Source organism: Brassica rapa, chromosome A09 (genome assembly GCF_000309985.2).
Source record: "Brassica rapa cultivar Chiifu-401-42 chromosome A09, CAAS_Brap_v3.01, whole genome shotgun sequence".
NCBI lineage: Eukaryota > Viridiplantae > Streptophyta > Magnoliopsida > Brassicales > Brassicaceae > Brassica > Brassica rapa.
In genome coordinates, this window is record NC_024803.2 from 3,118,209 (window position 1) to 3,143,924 (window position 25,716).

Genomic DNA, 25,716 nt, shown 5'->3' on the forward strand with positions numbered 1-25,716 from the left:
CATACAGGAATATAAGAATATGTGTGTGTGTGGAAATCTTATTCAGATTAATGTGGGCTTCAACAGGAGGTAGAACTAATATGAGTTTCATTTTGTTCGACTACTATACAAACTCATATTTGTTCCACCACCTGTCAATACACACTTAATCTTCAAATAAGATAAGTCGATACATTTTTCTCTTTTGACTTTTATTCTTATATTTCGAAATGTTTTGATTAATGTTAAACACAATAGGAGCCTGGCTGTTTTAACTTTGAAAATTAGAAGAAAAAAATGGCTTAGAGATGAGGTTCAGTCTAAATATATTGGTTTTTATATAATGTCAACAGTACATAAAAGATTGATGGTTGGGACTTTCTAAATAAATACTATACTAGTTTGTCATTGAAGTTTTAGAAAAGAACGGATATCCCATCACTCATCAGGGAAATAAATAGTGTATGCATGTGATTTGCTGAGACGACAGACTTGTGTTTTCCGATTTAAGAATCAGGTCGAAGAAGTATATTCGTTTTTCGATCTAGAAAGTCAACGTTACAAGTTACGACCGCTCAAACCCTCCAAGAGTTGTAAAAGCTGGGGTTCAACCAACTACACATTAATCTGAATATACTAAAATACGATTTTTTTTTTTTTGTTAACCAAGAAATGATCAAGATCTTAGACCTGACTAATCTCTCTAATCCGGGCGTGGCTTTTGGAAATACATGATAACATAGACGTTAACTCGGCTCTCATCGGAAATCGAATTGGACGCAGTAGAACTAGCACTGCGTACCGTAGGTAAAATACGAAATAGTGTAAAAACTTATATGTTTATTATTTTCAAAAAGTTACAGCCAAAACTCAAAAATATTTAAAATAGGCACATATTTTTGGTATTTAAGATATCACATGTTTTGATTCAGAAAGGGTTTCTACAAACAAAACCTAAATGATTTGGGAAATTTTAGCAACTCATGTTTTGAGAATACTTTTAATTAACTGATAAAAAAATTTGTGAGGGAGCTCGAATATAGATTTTAGTTGGTCAGTACGATATGCAACCTAAATGGATGCGTGGACTGATCCACATAGACATTTCTTTAATGGTCTAGAGACTAAATCTTTTTCCCATGGTATAGGTATAGTTTGCATTAGTTGGATTGGGTTACTCTTCGTATTTAAGTAATTTGAACGTTTTCATGGAATTCGTTTGTAGTGACTATAATTATAATCTATGTATAAAAAGCAATTTAAAATAATTTTATAAATGAAGCCAATATTAAATAATGGTGCATATAGAAAGGATAATATATAAATATAGATTGTTGGCTTGATATACCTCACCTGAATAATAGCTGCCCGACTTAAGCCTAAAATAAATAAAAAGAATACGACAAAGGTGAAAGACTAACCTTCATCTACAAGTTGCGAGATTCTCGCTTTTCACGTTCTCCTAACTTCATTGACTTCATTTTGTTGACCATTGGCTTGGGATTACCCATGGACCAAGATTTATATATCCCTTTATCCTCTTTCATAAAAATAATTTATAAGTAATTTATATGAAGAAATTGTAAACTTTTAAACAATTAATTAAGTTATAAGTTAAAAATTACTGAAAACTGAAAATTGAAAATTATATAAGATAATGAATTTATGACAATGATTCAACGTATTTTTTTAATATGTGTGGAAACAATAGATTATTTTTAAGGAATGAAGTTAGTATGTTTTGTTAAGAAAAAAATATGTTATATGCAGTTCAATAGTAACTCTACAAGAAGACCCAAAATGTAAAAATACAATCATGTGCCGGTTTTCATACATTCAGTAAAACTGAAGATGATAGTTTGCCAAAAAAAATGTTTTTGAAAAAAATCTGAATAAGTGATATAGTCTACAGATCTAAAAATAATCAAAATGTATAAAAAAGATCATGAACCGTGGAGAATTATATACGTACGCGATGATATGGTGACCAGTTTTTTTTTTTTTTGGATATAACATTAATTGATTTGAAACAAGGTGAAGAGTTGTGAGGATTTTATATGGGCACAAACTTACGATGATGATCACATTTTATTGGTGTAACTCGTAAGACTAACACCGAATCTGCAGATTTTGTTCATATGATGACATCAAATGCAAAGATGAGTTCATTTTCTTCCTAAACAAGGAATATGAATCTATGCTCATGCGTCACCTCAAATATTACGGTCCATATAAAACTTCAAAATAGTTACCATACAGTATACATGTGCGTCTACACTTGATGGTTTTGATATACTATTCCAATTTAAAATCGTATCAACCGCATATGTTCTCTGCACGCCCTTTCTTATATCAACATATCACGTGTAAAGTTAAGAGAAGAGTCATCGTCTATTTACATTATCGATTATAGGATCTCTGGACCTCTGGTCCTAGCAAGAATAAGAAGGGATCACAAATTCAATATGGTCCAAGCCCACTTAATAAATATTAACACCCACCATTGCAGACCAGAACTCCACACTTTTGTCCACTATAATGTTCCCATTTTATCAAGATGTTATATTGAAATTAAATGAATTTTGTTATATGGTTTCTTTGTTGAACTATTGTTACCTTCTTTTTTTCAGCTTATAATTCAGTGAAGCACTTGAGACTTATGAATCACTGCAACCAAAAAAATGCATTTCCAATTTCAAAATGAATGTGCAACGCTATCCCTGAACTATTTACAACTCATTTTTTTTACTTAAAAGTCGTGGAATGATGAACATGTTGTGAGAGAGATGACGATGACGAATGGAGAAAGAGGCAGACCACGGACATATCGTCCATGGCGATTCCTCGTCTCTTCTTCTTCCAAGCCCGAACCGCTTGCTCAACTAACCTCTTAGCCGCCTTAGGCCGCTCAGTGGTCAAAGAAACGATCTCTACAGCTTCTTGGTTTGAGATCACATCCCATATCTTTTATATTCAAACCAAAAAAAGTATTGTTCAATATAACATTTTACTAAAGTAAATAATATGTGGGTTTCTAGATACTTACCCCATCACTAGCCAAGATAATGAAGTGATCTTTAGCAGAGATATGTCTTTGAGTGACTTCAGGGACTGAGACCAACCCATAATCTTTGATACAATAGTCTCCGAATGCTCTCGACATTGCGAGCCCCGGTGTTTCTGCATCTGGTTGCCACACACGGTGGACTCCAGGCTCATCTTTCAGACAGAAAACCCTCCCTTTGCATCCGAGTATCCGCTCCTTCTCCTCTATTTTAACAGCAAAACAAATACAAGAAATCAAGATTCAAGAGCTTACTATAACAAGAAACATATTTCTTTTTCCAACTTTAATTTTCTTAGGAGGAGTTGAGAGAACTAACGAGGCAGATTAGGTTTGAAATCGAGTGTGAGCTGAACAGCAACCAAGCTTCCTTCATCAGAAACCGTGGCTAGTACGGCTCGCGAATCGCCTACATTTGATATATAAATAACTTCACCCTATATTCATCAAGAAACCATTGATTAGTGGACATAATAAATAGGTAACTAATGTTTTTTTTGTTTTACCTGTCTGACAATAGTTAGAGCGGTTGTGCCACTGTTGTAAGAATCTATCTTGCGGTGATGTTCAAGCTCTTGATCAACTGATGCACATGTCTTGAGATAGGAATGTTTCCATATGTCAAATCTTGAGAGCTTTTTATTGGATCCTTCTAGGTCTATCTCGGGGTCTAGTAGTGTGGCTTGAGCAAGACTCTTTTGCCAGTTGCAAAGAAGCGACGAAGGCATTGAGTTTCTTACATGTTTGGCTACATAGTGACCCCATGGTCCATGTCCATCGAATATTCCGCAGAAAATCATGTCTTCTTGGCACCCAAATCCCTGTTTACCAAAGACAAATTGTCAACAGGCTCATCATTGGTTAACCCTGCGTTTTGAAGCTGGAAGATATAGCAAACACAGAAAATATACCAATTTTATTGAAAAAAAGGAATCAAAAGAAAGGATCGGTATGGCATAGGCAAGTGAAATATTTGACCTATAACCTCTAAATTATTTAAATTAATTTACATAAACATAGATTTTCAACCTTATAAACAATTTTTAATTAAAACCTTTACAAAATTGCATGTAGACTCCAAAATTTCATGGCCGGCCAACCTATAACCGATAACTATGGTATAAACAAGCTCAAAAGGCAGTAAATCGCATAGAGAATATATGAATCTAGTTGCTGTTAGTAACATTTAAAAGAACCAAGCAGTCTAGCAAACGCAAACGCAAAAAGAAAAGAAAAAGCTAAAAACGGGCAAAAAGGTTAGTAACTGAAGAGAGTTGTAAGTTGTAGCATACCTCCCAAACGATTGCACAGTCCTGGTTAACGCCTTTTTCTCCGCGTTTAGAGAAAACAGAGGCCGAGTTATTAGAACCGTCTGCATAAACGTAACCACATGATTTCAGAATCTTCTCCTTCTTCTTGGCATCTCTCGCCATCTCATCAGCAGCTTCCTTAGCGTCGCTAGTTCCATTATTGTTCTTCACTTTCTTGATCGAGAAAGATCGAGCAAACCCACTGAACATCGACGAAAAATATCCCATTCTTTTTATCACACCAAGAAGATAACAATCAGCAACTTTCTCGTTTAGCTCAAGATTGATCCTGAATCTGTACAAAACAAAACAAAAACATAATTTTAGGGGGAAAAATATATAAACAGAGGTCCAATTCCAAAGGATTTAAAGGAGAAAAAATCGTAATAAATTATATTGAATAATTGTAGTAGAATATTCATAAGTCTGACATGGAATTCCATCGAAACAACCTTCACAGATTATCTTTTGAGATAAAAGTTGGGAATATAAAATACGAATTTGACTATAAGGGAAATCAAGTTTCTATTTATAGAAACACACATTTGGAAATATTCTAAGTAAGGAAAAGGAAAACAAGTTGCGAGGTTTCAAGATTCCCTCCTTTGCTTTTCAGGAAATTAAAACTAGCAAGGAAAAGAAAAATCTATAACAGTCTCAGAACTTTGAGCAAGTTGTTGCATTAATATATATTAAAACTAAACCTAACAGGCTAAAAGAAGCAAACACAACTAATCTCCGTAGATTTACTCAAAACGGTAGAGCACAGCACAGCGTTTCTCTTCACCTTCGTTATTTGTCACTGACCAATCAGATTATACTTAGATGTATGAAGAGAGATATAGACAGAAGGAGAAACCTTTGATATGGCTCAGAGACGCCGTGGAGATGACGTAAGCTCGGAAAAGCTGACGTAGCACCCACCGGAGAAGGAGGAGAGTTAGCTACAGAAGCGAGAGAACGTTATCAGAATCCATTTAATGCTCCAAAGAGAAAGCAACACATTTAATGGAACAACTAAGGTAAAAGGAATATAATTAAAATTATTTGATAAATGAAAGTTCAAAATTTCTGGTAAGGTGTTCCAGTAGTTCTCTCTGTCATTTATCGTATGGTAGGAGAAAGGACAAGGACATGGACGACATTGTCTTTGTTCTTTTGTGGATGATATAAAATAAGAAAATTCAATAATCATATTTTCTTTAATCATAAAGTCTCCAAGATTTTTTTTTTTGTCTCCAAGATATTTGTTGTTGTTTAAGTTTTAAAATAAATCTGGTTGGTTGAAAACAAATTTTAATATTTAGTTTGGGATTCTTAACGGCGACAACTACGAGATATGTTTTTATAAGTTCTCCAGACGTTAAACAATTATTTTGTCAACTATTAAAAATTTGTTACAGAACTTAAATAATTTAAAATGTTGTTGAAATAAATATGGTAGTCATATTTAGGTGCTGATAAGAAATTATTGTCAGAAACAATAAAATGGAAAAATGATGTAAGTATGTGATAAAATGAAATTTGTGGTGTAGGTTAAGCGATGAGTGTGTCCCAATCGTTGCATCAGGAGTCAAACAAAACAGATCCAACAAATAAAGGTCAAATTATCAAATTTATAGATCAAATATTTTTCTGTGCAAACCAGAAAATATAAATAGTTTCTGACTGAATGTATTAATAGCCAAGATAAATAAAATAATCAGTTATACTATTTATTTACATTATCCGTATAAGAAGAATGTCAACAGTTCCGTTGTGGTTATGCATTTTTTTAACGGTCTGATGCTATGCAATTATTATACGAATAATAGCAAAACAATATATAAAATCAAGTTTATTGAGGAATCTAATCACTCAGTCATATATACATGTATATCATAAACATATATTTACAGACGGATTAGCTAACTATCCATTTTTTTTACTGTTTAGTTTGTATTATTTTGAGTCTGTTCCAGAGCATGTTGATTTTGTTTTATCGGAGGATTGTAATGGTGCGTCTAGAACTCGGGAAGTTTACTTGTGATTGGTTTTCATTTTGAACTAAAAGCAGGAGATTCATGTCAAAAAAAATAAATATATACGTGCATGTATATATGAATGTATGATTGATATTACATCTTTTGGGTATTGCGTCATATGATTAATTATCGTTGTAAGAATATTTCCGTATGTCAAGACATCAATTGATGGAATAATACGTAATACATATGATTTAACTGAAATAGTCAGTTTTCTTACCAAAAGATATTTCCGTCGATGGCAAAACTAATTTCTGAAATTAAATTATATGAAAATCATTTCAAAAAAAAAATCTGAAATTATAATTTATTCATATATGCAGAAGTCAGTTGAAGTAAATTAGTTTTGTAAATTATACATCCATTTGTTTTTTAAAAAATGTCATTTTAAAAAAAAATTGTTACATAAAATATCATTTTAGAATCCCAACTCAATTTATACTTATTTTCAGTTTAATATTAATTGTAAAATGTAATGATATTATAAATAAATTATTTATCTCAAATATTATTGGTCAAATGGATATAATTAATAAAAAAGTTAATACATTTTAATCATTTTTAATATGCTTGAAAAAATTCTAAGTGACCCTCTTTATAAAACGGAGGAAATGTATTTTTAAAATTAGTTTATGTAAATGTGCTGGTTTTATGTTATTGACTACAAATTTTTACTCCCGGCCAACCAAGATGGGAAGAAAAAAAATGAAATTGACAGAAATGACTTAACAATAGTGCGCTCTAACTTTTTTAAAAAGGCAGTGCACTGATTGTTATTTGTGGCCCTTCGACTCAAATGTTGATAACTAGTTCCGTCCTTAGCAAACGCTTGTATAATTCGAACTGATAATAATTGGTAATTAAACGCATAGTGGGAAAACAACAATTTGAGCATGCAAAATAGATATAAAGTATTTAGCAAAAAGAAAATATAAAGTACATAAGTCGTCGTTATACACGTTTAACATAAGACTTCTAAAGTATAGATAAACAGGTTTATATACTGCAAGCCATAAACAATTATATGATTATTATAACATGTGAATGTGGTCCATATATTGTAAAAAAGAAATGCTTCATAAAGATTCATGCAGATATAATTAATTGATAGAGATCAATTGAGATCCTTTTGTATGTCAGACAAAATGCAATATAAATAATCACTAATCTCACCCAAATAACTCTCGTGAAAAGAAAAGGAATAGTTCACACAAATATCTCGAGTAGTATTATTATTTGACAACTAATTTGATCGTTTTTATAATTTTTTTTATTTTAACTGAAAGACAGCTCATGTCATGATGATAAAGGAATGATTTGTCTGGTTCGATTCATTTGCACAATATATGGTTATATTCCGGTTTGATCACCGATATTTTTAGTAGTATTTACAGCGAGTGAACCGGATCGATAACCGTACCGTGTCAGGTCGCAATAGTCAGACGCTCTGGACACGAACCTTCGTGTTTCACATTCCTCGAGAGAAGGGAACAGTTAGTGGGACCCAGATTATGGGGACTGCGTGTGACCCGTAGTCTTTCGGTGTGATGGGACATAAGAAAACAACAAACACTGTATTGGTTGGTTCGTTGGATGAATCCCCAATATGTCGGCAACAATCATGCGCACAAATTCTTTAAAAACAAAACTGGTTTATATTTTGGACTTGAGAAACAAAAATATATAAAGATTATGAATAAATAAGACAGGTTGGATATTTGAAATTCAAAAGTATTTGAAAACATTAATATACTAAAAATAGACTAAAGGATCTTCGAATCTTACCGATTATGTGTAACTAAAATGTTTTAACTTTAGATCTGAATTTAAGAGCGTGCGTGGTAATGAGTTATATAAGCTATAATGCATGAACACGTGACGTGCGAAACATTACATAGGCTACCATACCACCAGGACTCCAGGAGACTTCTAGTGGGAAGTTACAATTTCGGCAACCGAACTTAATCGAGAACCACATGATGAGTTAGGTCATCACGGGACCTACACGCGATCCGTAGCTATGGATATATATATAAGTAAGCACACACATAAAAGTTTAGACAAAACTTGTTGCAGTATGAAAATGGAAAACTCGAATGTTGCACGATGCTATGACACAAAGAGCCCATCAACTTGGCCATAAGAATCCCATAAATATCAACTAGTGAAACGCAGCTAGACAGTTAGTTAACCTGAGAGAGACGAAAACAAACATACCTGGGTTGATGAATCCGAGCTCCGTTAATATGTCTCCGCTCCCGGAATAACTTGAATGTATATATGTTGAACTATAAAGTAACGAGAGCTTTGTTTATGACCATTATATAGAGAGAGAGAGAAGAAACGAGGAAGAAGCAAAAGATCTTCAATTCTGGCATTAGGTAAAAAGAGATAGAAAATTTTGAGGGAACGACGACAAATAAATCTGAAACCACCTGATTGTTGTTGGTTACCGACAAGATTTGGTAATTACCTTGGTCAAAGGGCTTCAATGAGTCAACAAATGGTCGGTTTTGTTTAGCGTATGCTCAAGCTACCATATAAACATACAAGTTCAAAAAAAAAATCGAAAAAATTAGCTTCAAGAATGGGGACTATAGTCTCAATCAGATTGTAAACCTATACCTAAAATTTAATTTTGTAGCGGTTAACAAAATATGATTTGGCAAGTGCTAGATCGTCACATATAAAGGTTTAAGAGCATTTCCAAAGAGATTCTATTTTTTCCTCTATAATTTACACTAAAATAGAGTAATTCTATTATAGAGTTGAATTTGCTCCAATAGTTCACTCTATAATAGAGTTACTCTATAATAAAGTGAAATATAGAGTATTCTTGATTTTTATTCCAAATATAGAGTAAAAAAACAAAAATACTATATATTTCACTCTATTATATAGTAAACCATTGGAGCAAATTCAACTCTATAATAGAGTTATTCTATTTTAGAGTGAAATATAGAGAAAATTATAGTGTACCATTGGAGATGGTCTAAGAGAATCTCTTCTAGAAACACTAACGCTTCACGTGACACTCAACATCAAGATGCTTGAGTTTATGCTTAACCACAGAGTCTATCCACCGTGTGACACACGACTGATCATTTTCATCCCTAAGAATAATTAACTTTAGCTTGTGCAAGGATGAACCCCTATTTACAAAATTCTCAAAGGCATTGTAATTTGGGAAATTAGCGGCGGCTAAAGCCAACAAGGGAATCAATAAAAGCCAGAGATTTTTCCACCTCTTGAACAAAAGACTAGTCCTAACAACATCAACAACACGTCACCATCCTCTACAAGCAACCAAACTCCAGAACAGTTACAAAGATGAACAAACTACAATTGCTTTACTCATAATAGTCCATGTAATTAATCTCAAATCTCTCCATATTATTCCTTCAGTCTAGAGCATTTCCGACCCATTACAATTTTGTCTTTTATAATATTATTTAGAGGTAAATTCACTCCAATCTCTTGATATTTTTTTCTTTAAAATAGAAATTGCTATTTTTTTTCTATTTATAGAAGAAATAACAATCTATTTTAACTTTATATTTTGAACAATGCTATTATAGAAAAGTACATTGGAGCAAACAACATCTCTATTTAAAAAAAAAAAAAATTAGCAAAATATATCGGGGATGTTCTTAGTTAATTAGTGTTGATGTGGATTGTCTATCAAAGGTTTAGGCAGTGTTAATAGATCTTCAAATGTAGCCTTAGTTTAAAGATTGTTAAGATATTGACACTGATACGAAATAAAGTTTGTACAAATATACCTGCATAAAAAAAGAAAAAAACAACAACAACTATATCTGCATCTCTCGACAAGAAGTAAGAAACATACTCTTGACTATTTAAGATGTGATAAGCAACGTACTATGACTACTAACAATGGTCATGGCTCGGGGACAAGAATCCCATCACCATCATACTGCAAAACACCTGACCGGTTTATCGGTTTGCATCTTTCACCCATTAGTATTCTCTTCTTGCATAGCTCCTCGTCTCCATTACCCTCGCTGAAGCTTACGCTTCTTCTTTGTCTTCTTCTTCTTCTTCTTCTTCTTCTCGTCTTCAATCTTGGCCCTAAGATGAGTATCTTGAGTCCAATTCTTGCGCTTCCCCAAAAACTCTTCTTCTGAAGTAAGATATGCTTGGGTTTTGCTTTAACAACAGCCATGCTCTTAGCAGCTTCAGTAGTCTCTCTTTCAGAATCATCTCTCTGTTCTCTGTTTTCAACTTTGGGTGTTTTCTTGCGTCTGAAGGCACCGGAAATTACAGAAGTCATCTTCTTAACTGGAAACACCAACCCGGGTCTGATGAAACCTCTCTTTCCTTTCTCTTCTTTCATCTTCTTCTTGTATGTTTTCTTCTGGTTCTTCCTCCTGGTTTTCTCTGGTGTATTAGGTCGTTTGATCTTTTGACACAGTGAAACCCTAAACATGCACGATGTGGATGTGGACACAGGCATTATCCTTGGCAAATCCTTGCTCATCTCAGTGATGATTTGTGGTTTAGGAGAGTTTGATGAGGATACAGATATCGTCATTGATTCAACCAATGATTAAAGAGAAAGTAGTGGTGGTGTTGTGGAAAGAGCTATGTATTTGTATTAGGAATCAAAGTGATTTTACAAAACGTGGGTTGACTACACGTCTCCTAGTGGGTTACAGGTTAGTGCTAGATCGTGCTTTTGGTTCAGATTCGTTTTCCGGTTGAATTTAGACATTAGTATAAAGTACATAGTTATGTTCGAAATATCCTTTCTACAAAAAAAAAATGTTCGAAATATCCAAAAAGTCATAAAAGGAGTTTATGTTCTCTTTCCAGTAAATTTGTATAATATTGTACACACAAAGCAGTATATTTGAGATTCACATTATACAAAAACAATCTTTTGTTTTAATTTCCTTGTTTTAACTCTTTACAAAAAAACTGGTGAAAACATGTTCACTTGCCTAAACTCAATCTGCGTTTTCCATCTCTGGTTACTCGCTGCTGCGGCTGCGAGTTCACGGTGTTAGGAGTTCTCTTACTTGGTGCTGGGATCAGAGATGGAATTAAACTTCTGCCACAAGAAAACACAAAGCCTCTTGATCATTAAAGAATAATGCAAAATACTTAAAATCAAAATTCAAAGATATTATTATTACCTGGTTTCTGAGAGTTTAGTAGTTCTTGTCTGAACTTTCCTCGGTTTGGGATTTTCTGAACTTTGTTTATTAGCAACTCTAGGCACATTCACTTGAACGTTCAATCGCCACAACAAATCAGAATCTGAGCAGTCACTTGCCACGCCTTCATCAGATTCGTTATCTGTAACACTCTGCACTTCGAGATCTTGTTTATCTATCCACTCCCCTGACTTAGATTCTCTATCCTCTTCATTCGCGTTGAGTGATTGCCTCCGCCTCATTAACTCATGGAGGTCTAAGGTGTGTCTTCTTGAAGATGCAGTATCGCTAAAAGGCTGCCTAAGGTTGCTTGGCGCGTTTCCAATGTTAGGAAGCTTGGGTCGCACGGAAGGTGTTTCAAGTGATCTTCTTCTTGATACTCTCTCAGGGGTATGTGGCAAAGAGGTTGGTTGTGCATCATTACCATTTCCTTTCCTCGCTAAAGCCATTTTAAGATTAATAATCTGAAAAATCCCCACAGAACATTATCAGATTAGTGATAGGATTAGGATACAACAAATAAGTATGGTTTAGAAACCTGTTCTTTAAGCTCCTTGACTTCTGAGTTATCTTTGTTCACACGAGCAGCGCCTAGCTCAACACTCCCCACTCGTTCAGCAAACTTCAGAGTGCTAATAGCTTCTCCAAGAGTATCAGCTTCTGGACTAATGTGTACAAACATAAGCGTCTTGGCTGATCCACCTAACAACATACAAACAGAAGTTGAAAAAATGCTTTGTATTGTAAGATTTTTTTTTTTGTGAATATGTTCGGGGCCAAAACCTATAACCTCCTGGACCAAAACCATAACATATAATATTAGTTTGGTCTCAACGGTCACTCGAATCAAGAACCTCTGACACAATGGTCAGGATTCTTTCCAGTGGAGCTAACGATCTTTGGTGCTTGGTATAAGATTTGTGTGCAAGTATCTACACATATGCAACGAGTGATGAGGGGTTTTGAGAATTTTACCGAGGGAGTCCTGGAGCAGCTGGGTGAGTTTACTATTCCTGTAAGGCACATGAGAAGTCTTCTGAGAAAGCGAAGAGATAACATCGCCAAGAGCCGAGAGTGACTTATTGATGTGTTGAGCCTCCTTCAGCCTGTCTCCAGTCACCTCTGACTTGTCCACTCTCTCGCTTCCTGCAAGATCAACCAGATGCATGGAACCATGGATGATAGTTCCAGACGTGAGGTCTCTGCCTTGAACATGAACAGTCACACAGCTGTGAGATCGACTACTTCTGTCATTCATGGCTGTAGAGCTCACTGCACGGTTCATCTGTCCTAGATCCATCAGCTGTATAACGTCATCGGTCGATGAGACAGGCATTAGACTTGCTTCCGGAACGTTAATTCCATTTTGAGAGTTGTTTCTGATCTCCAACGTAATCAAGAGTTAAGGATCAAACAAAAACAAAGTTATCTTATAGGTATTAAGAGATGAGGAGACAGTAATTAAAAAAAATGTATTAGTCCAAAGGATATCTTTTGGTTTGGCCATCTGTGGCAAGTAGATCTCTGACTTGCTCGTTGTAAATTTCAAGCATCTGAACCGAGATTTGGTAGCTGGTTGTGTCTTTTCTTTGATCTGATAGAAGAAACAGATCAGCCAGTGCCCTGTAGTTCACACCTAGGCTTTCTTCAGTCAGTTCCTTAGGCCCTGTCTAGAGTAGCTAGGCAAATTAGAAAATGAAAATTTGGTATTTTGTAAACTACATCAAGTATAGTACTCCCTCCATTCCATAATATAAGATATTTTATAGAAAATTTGATGTTCCAAGATATAAAATGTTTTACTACTTTTAAGATAACTTTAATTTATTGAAAATTAAATAACCAAGTAATATTTTACTAAGTTTTTTAATTCTTGTGCTTTTAACCAAAATATCTTATATTATGAAACTGAGGGAGTAGCAGTTTTTACCATGGTAAAAGTTTTCCCGGACCCGGTTTGGCCGTAAGCAAAGATGCAGACATTGTAGCCATCAAGAACCGACCGTACCAAAGGCTGCATGTCTGAAAACACTTCCTCTGAGGAACAAAAGGATTCATTCAGTAATGTTAACCAGAGAGAAACAGACTCAAAGAAACATTATAGGGACACAAAAAATCAAAGCCTTAAATAACCTTGTGTTGCAGAAGGACCAAAGACTTTGTTGAACATGAATGGTTTGTGACCTTCTTTCCCATACTTTGATGGCACTCTGATTGTGATAGTCCCTTCTTCTATATGTTCCACGGTACTCAAAGCAGTTGGTTCCCCAGGCAAGAATGGCCTAACCCGACAGTATACTCGTATATTCCCTAATAATTACCAAGTGTGAGGTCTCTAAGCATGACACAAGTGATTTTTTTTTCTGTAATGATAGATACCTTTCAGGTCCTGCACTAGGTTGTACAGTTTGCGGTTTTCTTCAAGCACTCTTTTGTATCCCGTAGCCGCGTGAGCTAAACCATTTACATGATTGCCTGTGTGAAAAAAAAAAAAAAAAACGATGACACATTATACTTTCACTGTTTAAACATTGAGGTCTGAACAAGCACATAGCAAGAATATGGTCTGAGTTGACTACCTAGGTGAAAGAAGTCTTCTTGATACTTCTTCTGCAGTAATCGCATTCCTGCTTTTGTAGTGCTTAAAGTTTGCTTCAACTCCTGCAGGCATTTAAACAAAGCTCAAACTCTGTATAACTTGTAATTGCTGTACTGAGAATAGAAGATACAAAAAGCAACCATTCTCACAGATGGTGTTAATGGAAGTTACCTGGATGTGCTTTTGTTGATTTAGAAGAATCTCTTGTTCTTCATAGTGTTCAGTATTTATTCTTTGAATCTTTTCTTCTACGACCTTTGATGGACTGTTCTCTTCAGTTTCCTCATGTTGCCTTACCTCACACTGCTGAGACGGTACCACTGTCTCCTCGCAGGATGAATCATCTTCTTGAATAGGCTTTGAACTTGATTTCATCTGAAAAGGAAAATTGAAAGCAAGCTTTTTAATATCTATATCCAGAATGACATCATGATTGACCTCACCATTTCATTGTGGATTGATAACCGCTGCTGGACTTCTTCCATAACTTTGTTCAGCACAGACTCTATAACCTGAGCAGATTAAAAAAAAAAAGATTTCTCAATAAGAATTTGGAAAATGGTGTCTACTAGTCTCGCTAACAATTCCTGAGCCTACAGTTGTAGATACATACACATCAGTTATTTTAGTATATCCTAAGGAGCTTAAAAAGATTACTGTCAATATTAAAAAAAAATCATTCAGCAAAGACAAACAGAATTCTTACACTTGGAATATCTTCAGGCTTTCTGTCTGAAAGAAATGATCGAACAAGCCCGTTAATGGATCCACTTACTTGCCCAACATCAGAACACAGAGGTTGATCAGTTGATGAATGATTTATTGACATGGAACTCATGAACGGCTCTGAACTTTTCCTCAGAAACGGTTTCCTCGTTCCAAAATTATTCTTCATGTTGGATCCATACCTAAACGGACCAGTTCCACCTTTCAGTTTCCACTCGCTGTAAGACTTAAGTGCAAGTATGCAGTTCACTATCCTAATAGACTTTCCTCCCTGAAAAAAAAAACATATGTTCCAAAAATCAATAATGGAAAAGCTACACTTCTATAAGTCTCCACTTTTTTAATACCTTCTCCATGTCAGAAGCTTCAAAAGATGGCAAACCCATTTCCTCAATAGCAACTAAAAAATTCCTGATGTTTTCAAAGTACTGAAAAGCAGAGAGCGCAGCTCCATCTGCAACATCATCCGGTGCTTCAACAACCTGTAAAATAAAGATATTAATTCTCTACATAAGTCAATAATGTTTCCATTTATCTTGTCTATGTGGTTTAATACTTTATTTTCTGCCAAAACTATAATACTTTAATAAATAAACCGGTTAATAAATCAAAATTGGTGGAACAGAATCAACATAAATCATAGCTTATGGAGAACTCCCAGCAAGCTTGTCCGCCATTGTATACAATTGTTTAATACAATTATTTAACTATGTAACACCAAGAACAAACTAAATATTAAACCATTTATATGCTGGGAAGAAACTAATATTATATGATCTGGTTTCGGGTCCAGAGATTACGGGTTTTAGTCTGTACCTCCCTCCTGGTATTCAAAAAAAAAAAGTATGAAGTATACCTTTGAGACTGAGCCAGGATTAACTTTGTTAAGAACATTACAAAGAACGATCCCACTTCGCAACCCAAGCCTAAAATCTTCTTCAGAAGGTTCGGCGGGGAAGTCTCTACCGCTAGAAACTCCGAGCGTTTCTCTAAGCCATGCAGCAGCTTCGTATCTTCTTAAAGCTACGTACCAAATATATAAAAGCTCAAAATCGAGAACCAGTCCTTGAAGAAAATACGTTTTATATGATAATTCAAAATCATTATAGGAGAACACACGAAAGGGGATAAGATCGGGGAGAGAAACTCACAAGATTCTTCGAGTTTCCGGGGTAACAGCGATCCGGCGTCGTTTGATCGGGTACTATAATGTTGAAGAACATCTTCAACGATGGATACTACGGAGAAGGAAAAATCATTCGACTCCATCCAGAGAATTTTCGCGAAATTGTTAATGATTAGAGAATCTCTCTCTCTCTCTCTGTGTGAGGAAGAAGACGATAGGGAGAAGTTTGCGGTTTGTATTATAAAGGATGGCAATGGAAGAAGGATATGTCTTTTGAAATGAATAATTTCCCTCACTTTCTCGCTAACACTTTCTATGGATTAAACCAAATTAATTAATTAATATTTAGATTCTAGCGGAGGGGGTGAAAGAGGCGCAATACGCTCCGAACCTATCCCCCTAACCTTCTGGTTAGGTTCGTTTTCTTTCGGCCAATATTATTTGTTTCCTTTTTTACGACCAGCGGCTTATATGTTTAAAAAAATTAAAAGGTTATGCTTGGAATTGTCTGATTATAAAATATTCCTTCAACTCTTGAAAGATAAATATTTTGTAGAAATTTTTTTATCTCTAAATGGATGTATTTTATGTTTTCAATATATTTGATATGAGTTAATAAATGGTAAACTGTAAATTTTAATAAACGTAATTGTATTTACTGAATTATTATTACTTTAAATTATACTTATCATTGAATTTTAATATGTATAAACATACAAAATATAATTTTTAATAAAAATATGGAATATTTTCCAATATTTTTATACTTTTACAGGTAAATATATTCTTTTTTTGTCAAAAAAAAGAATTAAGTTTAATATATTACCTTTTTAGTGATTCTATTAATAAGAAAAATATTTATTTACTGTATTATCGATTATTTTGAAGTGCAAATGTTATAAATCATTAATTTCTTGTTGGAATTTGGATGCATTTTCACTACATTTTGGACATGATAAGAAAACATAAGATGATTACCTTTAACGCCGTTTGCCTGTTAGTCAAACCGGAGCTTCGGACCTGATCCAGAAAAGGCGCGCATGTATCCAAATTCCGATGAAGAAATCGTAATTTAATTAGCGATTAAATGAAATGCTCGGGCCGTAATTTGAATGGGGCCACTTTTAAAAAGGCAGGCAGCCCATAAACATGCTGGCTAAAGTGAGGATTAGGCACGTAAGTTCAGATCAAAAAACACACATCAATTTCTGAACCTCCACATTTTCTATTCTTTCAACTTTTAGAACAGAGGTTAGCTTTGGCACTAACTACATACCCCACAGATCGTCAAAACTTGTACTGTTTTCGTGATCTTCAATCTTATAACAATTATTTTGTTGTAGATTTTTAGCTGGTCGGAATATTAATATCTAGAACTAAACTTTATGTTGTATATATAAGCTCCAGCCTTTGGAAAGATTATGTGTCAAATGAAATAACCCTATTACATTAATCGTGGTATCATCTGCTCTTATCGAAAATCAACTTTATAATGTATAAGTATCAGCTTTTAGAAGTGAGCATGACCCTTTGCCGAACACACCAACCTGTAAAAGTATAGCTTTGCTTAGATATATGGTTCTTTTGATATTATAAAACGCTACATCATAAACGAATGTATTAATCTGTATGTATGGTACGACGTGGTGTGTATTCGTTTGGGTGGTCCAGTTCAATGGATCCTAATAATAAATGGATTATTGCTTCTTAAATGGGACCGACGTTCTTCATAATTTTGTAACATTAGTATGATAATATCCATAAGTGCCTCGTTTTTATAAGAGGGACAGTTATTTTGCTTTTGTTTAGGGAGCTTAATTAATAAATTTGTATAAACTGTCAAAGTGTCTGTGGACTATATCATTTCACATTCCTTCCTAATTAGTAAGAAAAACAGACCAGACATCACTTTCAGTTGTTTTATTTTCACACTAATTCTACTGTCAACAAAATGTATTAATATTATGCAGAGATCAATCGAAGTGATGATGATGCATCGATGATACTATAAAGTTCAGACATATGTAGAACGGAATTTAGGTTATTAATCCAACGACCCCTTCTTAAAATGTGAAATAAAACGAACTAGACTGATACGATATCATCATTGCATGTGTATAACTGTCTGACCAAAAATAGATGATAACAATTATGCTTAACAGTTGACATATTAAATAGATAATTACGCCCGTCGACGGAACGCGACAAAAGAAGTTCCATAAGTATGATTTGATGTACTTGAAAAATACTTTTGATTTGTGAAGGCTTTTGAGAGGAGCCCTCCAGTGTATATCCTTTGCTTTGGGATTGGAACATTTAAAGTAGCAAACAAGGTCTCCTGTCTCTCCCGACCTAAACACTATGGCCGTGAATAGATGTTACGGTATAACACTGTCTAATCATAACACTGATTATTGTTGTGATAGCAACTAAGTACTATATGATATTTATTTTTGGATTGTAAGTTTGGGGTTTTTCTCTAGTTAGGAAAAAATTAGAAAACACGCAAGTTTTAAGATGTAGTCCACCACCCCCACAGCCTTTTAAAGTTGATTGGATGAAACATATACTGTATATTTTCTTCACCGGTCACATCCAAAATCATGATTAAACATTCGGAAACAAGGTAGGGTTTTCGTGAAAATATTTATGAAGGTTGGTTATTTTATCTTAATATAGATTATGTCTGCACATTACTAATCTGCATAGACAAATTATATTAAGAAAAATGAAAATAAAAGAGGAAATGTTATGATTTAATTATTAGTTTTAATATTTTCCTAAGAAACACAAAATGGGAGATATATTAGACAATACATACAATAGATAAAGTTTAGGAATATACTGCAACTTTTGTAGTTTTGTTTCTCCATTTTCTCAAACAAAGGTGATTTTTAAGCAGATATATAAAACTAAAAACGTCCTAAACAGATGATGAAGCAATTTCGAATCCAAAAGAAAAAAAAACCGAGACATTAGGCCAAGACACTAACCCTCTTCCATGTACTGTATATGATCTCTAGCCCTATACGATTGTATGAGTATTCAAACTAATTGGTATGGCCTATAATATATGGTTGTGTCTCTTTTCTTTTGCATAACGTTTGGTAGGAAGTATTTAGTGGAAGTTTCAATGCAAATATGTACATCTGCTATGTCCTTGAAGTGCATTTAGATGTTCAATCCATTGTTCTCTTTCATGTTACCGACCCTGTATACAAGCAAACAAAGCATGTGGTTCCGGCCATGCTTAGAATATCTTAAATTTCGGTCTTCTTTTCAACAAAATCTTCGGTAGATTAGTTGGTTTATGGTTAGCATTGTTATGTTATTGTGATGCTGAGATCAAGCGTAGTCAACTTTGTTTCCCAATTTTTATATGTAATAAGCCCCCTTTATTTTGCTTCCAGTTCAGAGTTGTTGAGGGTCAGGCCTGCTTTTTCAGGAAAATTATCACTTCAAGATATCAACAAAGGCAGCAAGAGCACTAGTGGTTTCATGATTAAGTGTGTGATGTCACTCTTTTTTATTCTCTGATGATTTCATCATTCTCTTAATTTAATGCTTCACTTTTAACCTTTTTACTCAAAACTCAAACTCAAACTCAGAGATTTGTTTCTGGTTTGTAGCCCAAACACTGAAATGGCCTTCGGCCCATATGTACAATACAAACGAATTTTGCCATCTCAAGCCTGTTTCAGTAGTAAAATGTTGTAAACCATCCCACATCGATTACACATACAAAACATAACAAGCGGAGCAGAGTATAAGAAGGGAAGTAGAGAGAAAGAGCAAATCACTTACCTGGACGGGGTCGACTCTTGATCAAGAAGAAGAGTGGCCTAGGCTAGTGATCTCCATTGCACTAAGGAGAGGCGCTTAGCCTAAGGTCTCCCCAAGTGGGAGAGCCTGCGTCATTATTTGTGGCAGAGGGAGCCTGCGTCCGCGCGGCTCCTACCATACATTATGAGTCTTTTGAAACCTTTTGTAATTTCGTAGCTGTCAAACCTTATACTGTTATTATGATTTCATGTTTTTTGCTAAAAAGCCTAAAATAAATTACAAAACATTGTTGTATTTAGGCAGAACTGATATTTCGACGAGAGTTACAAATATATGATTTGATAAAAGGACATTAATAATTGGCAGGTCAAGCTATATTAATTGTCCCACATCGGAGATGTATATCAAGTAGGATGGTTTTGGTGACTATAAAAGAGAGACGCAGTCGTTGGTTGAAAGTCATCTTTGCGCTTGGGGCAATGACGCAGCTAATGAGGTACTAACCGAGGCGCGTCTATTGCTGGTTGAAAACTATTTCCAAACCCCCTCCTAGGCCTTAGCTTGTCTTTGGCTTTCGAGAATTTCTGGAAGGGCTCCCTTCGGGGTAAAGCCCTACAATCTTTAAGTTCAAGTTTTGGTTCTTATTTTTGTTTGAAGAAAAGCATCTTTGTCTAAATTATAAAATGATGTTATAATGTACTCACAGAACGTAAAATACAAACATACTTTTAAGAGCAGAACTCAGTGCTAATACTGATCAAAAACAAGATATTTACCCGAATGTTTCAGCTTTCCAATATATCGCTGAATGATTTAACTTTTCTCTGTTTCTGATGAAAGAACTGTTTTTATATTCATGTAAAATCCCGTCAAAGGCAAGAATCATCATAGCAAATCCGCAGTTTGTATCGAGTATCCAGCAACGTAACTATAAATCCTCAAACACTTAACTAGGCTTACAGCATCCGGCCCATATGTATAACAGTATATGCAGCTTTTGACCGAGTGACATGTGCTACTCACAAGTCCCACATCGCTTACACATAAAGTGAATAACACGCGGAGCAGAGTATAAGAAGGGAAGTAGAGTGAACGTTCAAATCACTTACCTGGACGGGGTCAACTCGTGATCAATAAGACGAGTGGCCTAGGCTAGTGACTTCCATTGCACTTAAAGGAAGGGTGCTTAGCCTAAGGTCTCCCCAAGTGGGAGAACCTGCGTCATTATTTGTGGCAGAGGGGTGTCTGCGTTCGCGCGGCCCCCACCATTAACAGTCTTAAATCTATATATTCTGAATTATTGTTAGTCATACTATATCTGTAGATCAATGTTTGCTTTCTCAGTCCTTGCCTTATCCACATAACTCAATGCAAATATATCATTGCTGTTTTCTTACAGTATACAGATAAATCTAAGTGTTCTTTAGAGAAACTGTGTTCAATAAGATAAATAATAACTCCTCAATACAAAAAGCTCTCTAACATTATTCTGGTAATCCACAAACCCTTCCCTATATCACTTGTTGCTAAAACAAAAACTCCATTACTTTTTTTTCCCCAATCGCTGAATGATCTAATAATAACCGTAGAGAAGTTATGTTCTCTCCCTTCATAAATCGTCAACAAGAATCATAGAGCTGAAAACCCCCTGAACGAACTCGCTCTGTTTCAACTTTTCTCTGTGATCCTCTTCTGAAACCAACTTCTTCTCAACATTCCTGTAAAAATCCAAGTCAAAGACAAAGGACTAATCAGATAGCTATGCAATGAGAATATCCAGATCTATTGTGAGAAAGCAATATCGTTCAGGCAAACTCTGACTCAACGTTTTCTTGGCAGTGGAACCTGTTTCTTCTCCACATAGACTTGACTCAGCCATAGGAGAAATGAAGGAAGACAGCAAAGGGTCAGCAGCTATTATACTGGACGAGGAAGATGATACGATACAACAACAAGTGATGATCCTTCAAACTAGCTCTGAAGTTTTCCATCAGGAAACTCTCTCTTCAAGATTGTTAGCATGGACTGAGCCCCACCTCTTCTTGCTTTCCTTTTCCGCGTTGTCATGTAATATTTTCGTTAAGGAATGACTCATTTGAAGAATCACATAAAGTAAAAATATAAAACAAAGTGGTAGGAGGAAATATTAAAAAGGATATCTTGAACATATTTGAATGTTGAAGGGTTATATGAGCAACCATATCAGAGCTCACTTTCACCGCACATACGGGACATACCTACAGGGATTCAAACACAAAGTTGTATTTGACGCATAATCAAATGGTTTGATTACAGAAAATAAATGTTTTACCCCATTAATCGTGTCCATATGAAGGTCTTCGCCTACGTGGCAGCAGAGAGTCGATATCAAAGTAGTCAGAGCAGAAGGGGCAAGCATACTCCTCCCTGAAGTCATCTTCTCCCTCTGTCTCCTCAAGCCCCAATAAATTATCTGCATTTTCATTTATAACAAAAAGTGGTCAAACAATGCAAAGAAAAGATTCAGAAATGGTACAACTATAAAACAGAGCGTAGCAAAAGAAACAGGAATACTAAAATGTGTTATATTCTTGTATGTTATATATATATATATATATATATATATATATGTATGACGACAAATATAGAAGAGAGACATCCACCGTATGTGTTTTTATTTAAAAATAATTTGAGACCTATGTTTATATCTATTAACTTGGACAATTTTAGAAGCACAACGTTAATGTTTCAATTGGATAGTGCAAATAACTGGCTCTGCGTTCAGATAAGTCTGATGAGAGCTGCGTGCTCATACATCTCTTAAACGCATATCGTTTCTTTCGGTAAAATTAACCATAACTATTTGACCTTTAATACTATCTGTGTTTGTAACAGCGGTCTCTTGCTGACTGGTCTCCAACAACAAAGGTATGAAACTATTGGCTCTTTGAAGGGGCAAAGAAAAAACAAAGCGATGTATTATTGTAACAACATTTAATTTTTATTATATCGCATTTAATACAAGAAACAGTCCAATTGTTTAAAGGATATTTTAAAGGTACTAAACGCCGCTTTAAGAGAAAAGATGAGTCTATTTATTTCGGCAACAACAACGCTTAGGTTCGTTATGAGAACGAGAAGCACAGTCTCCACGACCTGTGTAACCAGCTGCAAAACAGTCACGTCGACACTGAAACCATGTATATGAATTCGAACACAAAGTACTAGTACATTGGTCATACGAGGATTTTTGGATCTCTGCACCTATATCAAAATAATAATTAGTATGGTTGATATAATAGACGTATGCTTGTACATCCACATATATATGATTGTATAACATATTGATAGAAGATGGCTACATCATGTCCAAATGAATATTATATTTTAATAAAACTTTTGAATGCATGTTTATATGAAAACGAAAATTCAAACACAAATTTCATTACATTTTCTATATGTTTAGCTATTGTTTGGAAAATAATCAAGACTAATTTGAAATACACAAACTAAAACTTAAACATACCTGAAGTCAAAACGTTGTGATTGGACAACAAAACTGCTAATATCACTACGAATAAACACTGTACCGGAGCTTTTGTAATACCCATAGCAATTTTTTTTGTGTGAAATCTATAGACTAATAAAATTGTTCTTAAATTTTATGGGTTAAGAGAGTAATATATATATATATATATATATATATATAACTTTTGGTCCTTGAGAAACTTTTACTATTAATTAAATTCCATAATTCTGTGTGCTAAAATTGTTATTATCAAAAAGAAAATTGACATTTATTTGCTTTTTGCTTGCACGGGGTAGTATCAAATACCTCTAAAAATGACATTTGTAGATTTTGTCAAAAAATAATTTACTCAATCTATTATCATCATGATCAATCAATATCTTAATTTGATTGCAAGATTTATGCATATCTAATGTTAAAAAGTTTTATAATTATAATTAGGTATATTTATTAATTTGGTAAAACATTAATTGATTTGATTTTTAAATTGATACTTTTCCTTTTGATACAGTCAAACATATGTATGAATGTTAAGAAATCATTTCAATAAAAAACATGATGCTAACAATATTGTTATGTTAGTTGTATAATTTTGATGTATGGCCGGATTTAGTACCTAATTTAAAGTACAAAACCATACAAAATGTTATAGTATTGATTATCTATTTATTGAAACTTAAATAATATTTAAAATCAGTAATAATATATTATATTATTTACTTATTATAAATCTTAATACTCTTATATTGTTATTGATCAGCTTATACAGTTACAAAATGGGTTACCTTGTATATATCGTTATGGGTTATTCTCCTTACCGTTGGAGTTGGAGGCTCAACCACCGCTCATAGTATTGATGTATAATATGCTTTTAATACTATTCGTTTGATGCATATTATTGACATTCTATTAACAATTTGCATTTTTATTTATTTTGAGAATTTGTACTCCCTACACACAAAATCTACTCTATTTGCACTCCATACCTTATTTCTCCCATTTTTTCCCCCATCATTACCATTTCCTCTCCCATTCTATAGTATCCCACTTTTTTTAGTATATTGAGCTAATTTACTCTTTTATTTTCCCAAATATAAAAGAGCTCAGACGGCGACATTGTTGATTGCATACTCAGAGAAAATCAAATGGCATTTCAGCATCCCTCCTGAAGAACCACAAACTTCAGGTCTTTTATTTTCTCCTTTTCCCTTTTTGCTTGTTTTTAATTAGACTGTTTTAAAACCTTCAGTACACGCCAAAAATCACAACTAAATGACATGCAAGTATTTGTAATTTTTTGGTATACTTTATGCTTGACTTACCTTATGAGGATAATATAATGTATACTTGGCTTGTTAAATTAATACATGTAATTTCAAGTACTTGTTAAAAATAGCGTACAACTCGATTGGAGGGTACAACCTTCTAAGTGGTGGTTTAGTACATAAATACGAGCAGTAGTATAAACTTTTTTTTTTTATCAACAGTAGTATAAACTAAAAAACTAAAAATAAACTCTATATTTTGTAATAAAGATAAGAGTTTATTACCGAAGCAATAAGTTGAATGACATATATTATATATCATATATATATATATATATATATAATTATATAAAAACGTTAAAATAGTTCAGTTATATTATTTTTATTAAGTATAAAGAATGAGAAACATATTTAGCAAATTACTTGCAAATATTTAGCAAAAAACATGTAAAAATGAGAAAATAAGTTGCAAATATTTTTAAAATAATTTGAATATATTTAGCAAGTGATTTGAAAATATTCAGCAAAAACTTATAAGTAATTCTAAAATAATCATATTGTTAATTTAAATGATACGTTTTAATTGACCGAACTTTTGAAAACTTTTTTTCATGGCTCAGATCATATTCTCAGAATTTATTAAGAAATTAATTAATACCTTTTTTGAAAATATCTATCGAACAAATAATATATCTAAAATACATTTTATGAGTTCTGATATATATTTTGCGAAGTTAAAAAGGGTTCAATTGAATATGGGATATGTTACTACTTCTGAACCAAACTCTAGAAAATCTGAACTAAATCTAATTTTTAAAATATTCTGATGGATCAAATTTCATTTCGAAATCCAATCAATCCAAAAATTGATCGGATATCCGAACGACCAAGCTTACCAAAATGGATTACGAATCAATATAAATTAGGAAAAATGATAATTTTGAGTCGTACATCAAAATTTAAACTAAGACTTATTAAACTATATCACAAATATCAAATTTTTCATAATTTGTCTAAATACTATTTTATTAGTTTCCAAGAAAGGTTTTGAATATTCATAAATGATGGAAAAATAGTTGCGGGAAAAACATCAAATAAAAATCCCCACTTGTCCGTTTTAGTTAACTATATCATTTAAACAAATAACTATCT

At 33.8% G+C, this 25,716-nt stretch overlaps 3 protein-coding genes and 4 non-coding genes across 9 annotated transcripts; 3 read left to right on the top strand and 4 right to left on the bottom strand.

Moving 5' to 3' along the window:
- Positions 1-33: 33 nt before the first annotated feature.
- On the bottom strand, positions 34-165 carry MIR9560A (microRNA MIR9560a). Its single transcript, NR_128617.1, has one exon. It is a non-coding gene; the product is annotated as a microRNA MIR9560a (primary transcript).
- A 2,474-nt stretch (positions 166-2,639) lies between these two features.
- On the bottom strand, positions 2,640-5,524 carry LOC103837156 (probable protein phosphatase 2C 73). Of its 2 annotated transcripts, none has more exons than XM_009113488.2 (6): positions 5,213-5,524; positions 4,336-4,648; positions 3,550-3,864; positions 3,363-3,480; positions 3,026-3,249; positions 2,640-2,943 (listed from the first exon to the last, which is right to left on the bottom strand). In XM_009113488.2, the coding sequence occupies exons 2-6, from the start codon at positions 4,579-4,581 to the stop codon at positions 2,725-2,727; spliced, it is 1,122 nt and encodes a 373-aa protein (XP_009111736.1). In that variant the 5' UTR covers positions 4,582-4,648; positions 5,213-5,524; the 3' UTR covers positions 2,640-2,724. The 2 variants fall into 2 exon arrangements, with proteins under 2 accessions (XP_009111736.1, XP_033135105.1); XM_033279214.1 differs by having other exon boundaries at positions 2,644-2,943; positions 4,336-4,642; positions 5,213-5,452.
- Positions 5,525-5,592: 68 nt separating this feature from the next.
- Positions 5,593-10,980, bottom strand: LOC103837155. Its single transcript, XM_033279217.1, has one exon. The coding sequence runs from the start codon at positions 10,930-10,932 to the stop codon at positions 10,279-10,281; it is 654 nt and encodes a 217-aa protein (XP_033135108.1). The 5' UTR covers positions 10,933-10,980; the 3' UTR covers positions 5,593-10,278.
- Positions 10,981-11,196: 216 nt separating this feature from the next.
- On the bottom strand, positions 11,197-22,844 carry LOC103837194 (kinesin-like protein KIN-14G). 2 transcript variants are annotated; one of them, XM_033279203.1, is made up of 16 exons: positions 22,103-22,844; positions 16,034-22,028; positions 15,739-15,905; positions 15,230-15,364; positions 14,863-15,153; positions 14,600-14,668; positions 14,328-14,531; positions 14,137-14,218; positions 13,937-14,032; positions 13,691-13,867; positions 13,488-13,594; positions 13,049-13,227; positions 12,533-12,948; positions 12,096-12,259; positions 11,537-12,021; positions 11,197-11,451 (listed from the first exon to the last, which is right to left on the bottom strand). In XM_033279203.1, the coding sequence occupies exons 2-16, from the start codon at positions 16,149-16,151 to the stop codon at positions 11,334-11,336; spliced, it is 2,808 nt and encodes a 935-aa protein (XP_033135094.1). In that variant the 5' UTR covers positions 16,152-22,028; positions 22,103-22,844; the 3' UTR covers positions 11,197-11,333. The 2 variants fall into 2 exon arrangements, with proteins under 2 accessions (XP_033135094.1, XP_009111772.1); XM_009113524.3 differs by having other exon boundaries at positions 16,034-22,844.
- LOC117128653 lies at positions 19,805-19,966 on the top strand. The gene has a single exon (XR_004452048.1). It is a non-coding gene; the product is annotated as a U1 spliceosomal RNA (small nuclear RNA).
- LOC117128803 lies at positions 20,253-20,403 on the top strand. Its single transcript, XR_004452195.1, has one exon. It is a non-coding gene; the product is annotated as a U4 spliceosomal RNA (small nuclear RNA).
- On the top strand, positions 20,893-21,057 carry LOC117128642. The gene has a single exon (XR_004452036.1). It is a non-coding gene; the product is annotated as a U1 spliceosomal RNA (small nuclear RNA).
- Positions 22,845-25,716: the final 2,872 nt, after the last annotated feature.